The sequence below is a fragment of the Cavia porcellus genome, unplaced genomic scaffold (assembly GCF_034190915.1).
Source record: "Cavia porcellus strain 051 isolate PalLab524CR breed Dunkin Hartley unplaced genomic scaffold, mCavPor4.1 scaffold_15, whole genome shotgun sequence".
Taxonomy (NCBI): Eukaryota; Metazoa; Chordata; class Mammalia; order Rodentia; family Caviidae; genus Cavia; species Cavia porcellus.
The window spans coordinates 68,606,500-68,612,577 of record NW_026947498.1 but is presented as its reverse complement, the minus strand read 5'-3'; the positions used below and the strand labels follow the sequence as shown (position 1 = coordinate 68,612,577).

The 6,078-nt window shown below is 40.4% G+C and overlaps 1 protein-coding gene across 1 annotated transcript; it reads left to right on the top strand.

Moving 5' to 3' along the window:
* Window positions 1-1,046: 1,046 nt before the first annotated feature.
* LOC134470585 (cystatin-A-like) lies at window positions 1,047-5,607 on the top strand. The gene is made up of 3 exons (XM_063225336.1): window positions 1,047-1,162; window positions 3,072-3,173; window positions 5,387-5,607. Exons 1-3 carry the CDS (start codon window positions 1,082-1,084, stop codon window positions 5,516-5,518), a joined length of 315 nt encoding a protein of 104 aa, XP_063081406.1. The 5' UTR covers window positions 1,047-1,081; the 3' UTR covers window positions 5,519-5,607.
* Window positions 5,608-6,078: the final 471 nt, after the last annotated feature.

The following is a 6,078-nucleotide window of genomic DNA, read 5'->3' as shown; positions in this document are numbered from 1 at the left end:
GCCAGCACTCAGGAGGCTGAGGCAGGAAGGTCATGAAATCAAGCCCAGCTAAGGGACTTTAGTGATTTAGAAAGTGTCTGTCAACGTACAATATAAAAATGAGGTGTGATGGAGCTCAGGGCCACACCCAAGCTTCAGTCCTCAGTGCTGAAAGTGGGGGCCTCTAGAAAAGGATACTAACCCCGCAGTGGGACTTACCACTGGGAAAGCAGGGTTGGCTGGGCCACGGGCTTCCTCCACACCTGTAGCTTTTTATTTCTTTTAAAACTGCATAAAATACATGAAGCAAATAGAAAAAAGGTTAAAATTTTTAGTTCTGTGTGATAAAAATACAGATATGTATTGCTTCATGCTTTGTTTTCCTGTATTCTAAACATTTTAAATAAAACTAAAGTGTACATACCTAGCAGAAGTCCTCCTGATGGCATATAGCTTAGCGGCACAGCACCTGCCTGGCAAATGCAAGGTCCTGACTTCTATTCCCACTGCCAAAGAACAAAGGTTCTCTACATGAATCCATTTATTGGTTTATGAATGATAGTACAGGAGAGAGAGGAGAGTGGGAGGAAGTAGAGACAGTTAGGGTATGTTATGTGCGTGTACCAACTCCCCTCTATGCACGCACTGGTCATGTACTGGAAATGTGTACGAGTAAATTTTAAAAGTCAGGTGGTTCTCAATGGTCGGCTTTGATATTACTACTTTGTATTCCATTAAAAAATTCCAAAACTTTGCACTGGACGCTTTAGAACATTTGGTAACTCTATGGTTTCATAGGTCATGTTTCAGACATCGCAACAGACCCGAATTGTTGCCACAGAGAACCCAGGGACTGATCTGGGGCATGAGAGGCTGGTCCCAGCGTGACTACACACCCATTAGTTCACCCTCAGCCTCCTCCTTCCCAAACCAGTCAGCATATTCTCTGAAGGAGACACAAAATTTGCTGTGAGCCGTCCTGTTATCCCCGCCCATCCTTGCTCTTTGTAGAGACGAAACATTCTTTGGGTGGGACTACGGACACCTCTTTAAAAACCCCAGTCTCCACACTTGCCTAACATTGCACCCCACTCCTGTGAAGATGGAAGAACCTGAAAGGGTAGTTGGAGGCCTGAGCGAGGCCAAACCTGCTACTCCTGAAATCCAAGAGATCGCAGATAAGGTGAGCTGATGCATCTCAGAGAAAAATCCGATCAAAACCTCAGTCTATAGTACGGTCCTGGGGTTAGAGCATAGATGAACATGAAACCCAGCGCAATGGTAAGTGTGTGGCTTTGGGTAAGTGAAACTGGAATACTGGGCTTTTCAGACGAAAGCTTGAATGATCCCAGCACTACCAGAGTGACCATCACCGAGTCACATTTCTTGCTGACTCATTTCCGCATTTGTTAAAGGAGGTTTGCACTGGAACAACTCTAAAGCCTTTATACTTCTATGTCTGATTGGAGAACTACTGATCAGTTAGTTAAGAATGTTTCCACCCTGTAGTAAAGCTCTAAAGTCATTAACAATTTGATGATATTCAGTGCTCTGCAGGGAGAGTTTTTATTTATGTATGTATGTACGTATTTTAGTGAGAGGAGTCAGGAACAGTACTGTAAAGGTGATCACTTACAAACTTCCTTCACATTTGCCTAAATAGATGGTGTTTTAGTCTCTTCAATAGAGAGTCATTAAGTTAGTAGACAAGAGAACTAGCATGACCTCTAATGCCAATAGGCCCCCCAATTGATTATGAGAAAAATAGAACTCAGTATTTTTAGCAAACCAACAAATTATAAATGTTGTTACATTAGGTATCCCCTGCGTAGGTCACTATGATGCGTGTTTTTAAAATTTAATTCCAGGGAGGAGGCAGGGCAAATTCAAGATGAGTCCAGAGTATGTTGTACCATCAAAGTAAGGAAGTGCTCATGAAGTGACAGAGTTGTGTTGTCAGGACACCAGTTTGAAGGAGATCCAGATGGCAAAATCTAGGGCAATTTAAGTCCCCCCAAAAGAAAACTAATTATAACTATAGAATTAAAGAAACATACAGGAAACGTACACAGTTCAATGTATGAATTGGAGAAAGGAGATAGTCTTCCTTACAATAGAATTCAAATTAATAAATATATGAGAAATGATAGCAAAAATCACAGTTTGATTTTACCATAACACAGTAGTAATTATTATGGGCAAGAAGCATCAGTGGATGCTCAACTGCAGATGACAGCATGAGAAAAAGATAGTCACGTGGTCTGGCTGTGTCTCCTTGCAAGACTACATTAACTATAAAAATAGTAACTCTAGGGTTAAGCCTGGCAGATGTCTAAGTGTTAACATCAACAGTGGGGAAATGGGAGTTCCTGAGAGGGGCCACTGAGAGCCCAGTTTGTGCTGTCCCTGCCAAAAATGTAGGTGACTAACATAAGGGGAACCAGACAGATCCAAAGGGAGCAGCATTCTACACACTAACAGTCCACTGTTATTCCCTAAGTGTCAAGGTCGTGAGTCACAAAGAATTAACCTTGGAATTAACCCACAGAGGAGGGAACTGAGAACACTTGGAAGTTAAATGTAATATAGGATCTTAGAGCAGTGGCATTTTTGGGAACAGCAAGCAAGATAATCCAAAGGTCTACAGACTGCTTAACAGCATTGCACCATGCATATTTCCTGGTTTTGATGATTACTCCCTAGTTAAGAAAAATGATAACACTAGGGGAAACAACGCTGTATATGTTTGCTAAAACTTTTAAACAATTTCTTTTAAACTTTAGTAATGATTGCCCTCATTTTTATCAGTCAAACACATATATAACTACTAGTGGAGCACCCCCAGTCACACTGTTACTATATTCCATCACCACACCGACTTGCCCTTAATTAGGCCTCTCCATGCTGAGTGAGGATTACAGGTGTGCATCACTACACATGGTTCTGTATACTTGGTTTCTTTTGAAATACCAAAGACAACTCAGGGATCTATCATCTCGGATGATTTTTAGGAGGATGTGGTACCCAGGTTTGTGAATCACACAGTGTCTAACATATCTCTGATAATTTGTTTCCCTTTTTCTCTTTTTAAGATTAAACCACAGCTTGAAGAAAAAACAAATGAGTCTTACCAAGAATTTACAGCCATCGAGTATAAAACTCAAGTGGTTGCTGGAACAAATTACTTCATTAAGGTCAGACTTCAACATCTACTTTAGCACTCAGAGATATATTTCTCTTTCATTGTAACATTTCTTCTTCCCTCCTAATTGTCCTCGATTAAGATGCCAGCAGGACAACATGCTAGTAAAAGGCTCTCAGATTTGGCAGAGGATCTCATACCATTCTTTGGAATTCATGAACTTCTTTTATTGATTCTTTCTCTCTCTTTTTCTTTCTTTCTCTCCCTCTTTCTCTCTTTCTTCTCTCTCTTTCTTTCTTTCTTTCTTTCTTTCTTTCTTTCTTTCTTTCTTTCTTTCTTTCATACCAAAATTCAAACTAGGGACCTTGCACCTGACAGGCGGGTGCTGAGTTGAGTCCCCAGCCCCATTTATGAATTGTTAACTTCTCATTTCTGGAAATCATACAGAAAAGAGCATCCATAACTGTTCAGGGTGAGCATGACTCCCAAATATACCCATGTGGACTGGCTGATTTGTTTCCCCCTTGACAACATGAGTATTTTCTTCCTTTAGGACTGGGTCACTGTATCATTTAATTTTTTGATATAGCCATAAAACTGATTTCTAAAATATTTCATTTTTATCTACTTATTTGGGCACTCATGATTAAAATAATGGCCTTTGCACTACATTCACAACTAGTTTTTCCTTGTTTTGTTATTTAGATTACATATAGTTATTTACATTACGTTATTTGCATTACATATAGTTTTGTTATCCTTTCTTATATATTTATTAATTTGAATTCTATTGTGAATAGAATGACCTATATTCACAACTAGTTTTTCCTTGTTTTGAGGCAGGATCTCATTAAATTGCCCCGACTGGACTCAAATATTTGATCCTCCTACCTCATCTTCCCAGAATGTGGGAACTTCAGTTGTGAGATGCCACACCTGTAACTTTTAATGTGTTTAAATAATCCACAGCTTTCAACTGTGCTTAGAGTGCCACAAGCTGAATCTACTGGGGTTGTAATAAGTTATTTACATTAGATATAATTTTAATTTATTAGTACATGTAGTGTATTGCAATTACATTGATCAAAATACTTAATGGGCAAAAATGGTTAAAATGCTTTGTATAGCACATTATTCAAGTTATTTCTGAATTCCACTTAATTTGGAAACAGAATAATACAGCTTTGGAGTAATTTACTCCAGCAACTTCTTGACTTTTAGCTCTTTCTCTTCCTCCCACTCTTCTCCCCTCTTCCTCTCTCTCTCCCCCATCTTCCCTTCCTCCTCCTTCCCTTTCTCTCTCCCTCAATCTCTCCTTTCCCACTGCAATGACTCCAGCATTCCAGCCTCTGCCCCCAGGTCCCTCCTCTCTCCTGGCAGCCTGGTTGTAGGCTCCTTTGCTCTGGGCTGCTCTCTGGGTTGAAGGTCTCGCTAGTGAGCTGATGTCTCTGTGCATCTTGGGTACCGATCAAGAGGCAGTGTGGGACAGGACTGAAGGCTGTGGTCTCAGAGCCTCCCAGGTATGACCTTGGCTGGACTTGTTCTACTAGTCCTGACTGAAAGCAGTGTGAACAGAGAGTTCCTCCTCTGAGCTTACTCCTCTGACCTGCACAATGGGGGTGAAACCCTGAGTCAGGCACAGTGCTAAGAGCTGGGCATGTCTTCTCTCAGGTAATGTTCACCAACAAGCAGTGTGAGGAGAATAAGCTAGTGCTGTTGTGAGGCTCATGAGAAAAGTTGGATCTGGGAAGGTGAATTAACTAACAAAGGTCACGTAAGAAGAACACAGTCAGGATTTGGGGACAGAGCATCATTGTGCTGCCTGTAGTCAGGTTTGCCAAGGTTGAAGCCTGCCCTGTGAACCAAATAAATACAAACAAATGAACAAATAAATGTAGCAAACAGTTTCCCAATTTGGAAGTCAGAAAACAGAATCACCAAAATATAGAGGCTACCAACTTGACTCTGTTCCATGCATCTTTGAAACAAATGCATCTCGGGACTGTCATTTGTGCCCAAATTATAATTTTAAAAGTGCAACACGTAAACCTAGATGAGTGCTTCTTGCCGTGGCTTTCACTTCGTAGCTTTCTTGTATAAATAAGACTGTGGCGGGCTCATGGAAGCTGGTCGAGGATTGCTGCCCTAGAACTGGAATTGCCATTCCAGAAAGACCAATGGCAGGGAAGGCGTCACAGGTCTGTAGACCTCTCACACGGTGCAGATCCAGATGAATAAACCAGCTTGTTCTTTTTCTCTTTGCAGATTCAGATAGGTGGCCAGGTCTGTGTTCATATAAAAGTGTTCAAACCTCTTCCTGGACAAAATGAAGATGCTCTGCAGCTTTCTGGCTACCAGACTGGCAAAAGCAAGGACGATGAACTGAGTTACTTTTAGAGACTTGTTCCAAAGTGGTCTGATTCTCTGCACTGGGCACAGATGAATGATCCTTGTTAGTAAATGTGACCATCAATAAAGAGACATTCCTTTGCAAATGAATTCCCATTTTTATGCATGTGTTTTATTACACAGAAATTGCCTTTACATTCTCAAAATAAAAACTATTGTTTTAGAGCAGAAATTACATTCAAAGTAATATTAATTGAAATCTTAATCCCCATCCACACCCAGCAGGCAGGGAAGGTCTTGAGGTCTCAGACAGTTATTTAATCAATTTCCTATTCCTGGTGATTTCTGAGAACCTTCTCCACTCTTATATTTTAAGATTGAGTCAAATATTTTACAAAATGTATTTTTATTTTGAAACAATCTTAAACTCAAGGAAAAGCTGCAAAAATAAAAAATGGTCTTCCCTAGATACTTAGTTTGCTATCTATAGTTAGCCCCTGTCACCAACAAATACTAGGATTCCCCAATACAAATACCAGTGTACATTTCCCACAGCCAAGGACTTTGTTGCTGAAATATACCGTTCAGATTCAGGAAATTATCACTGA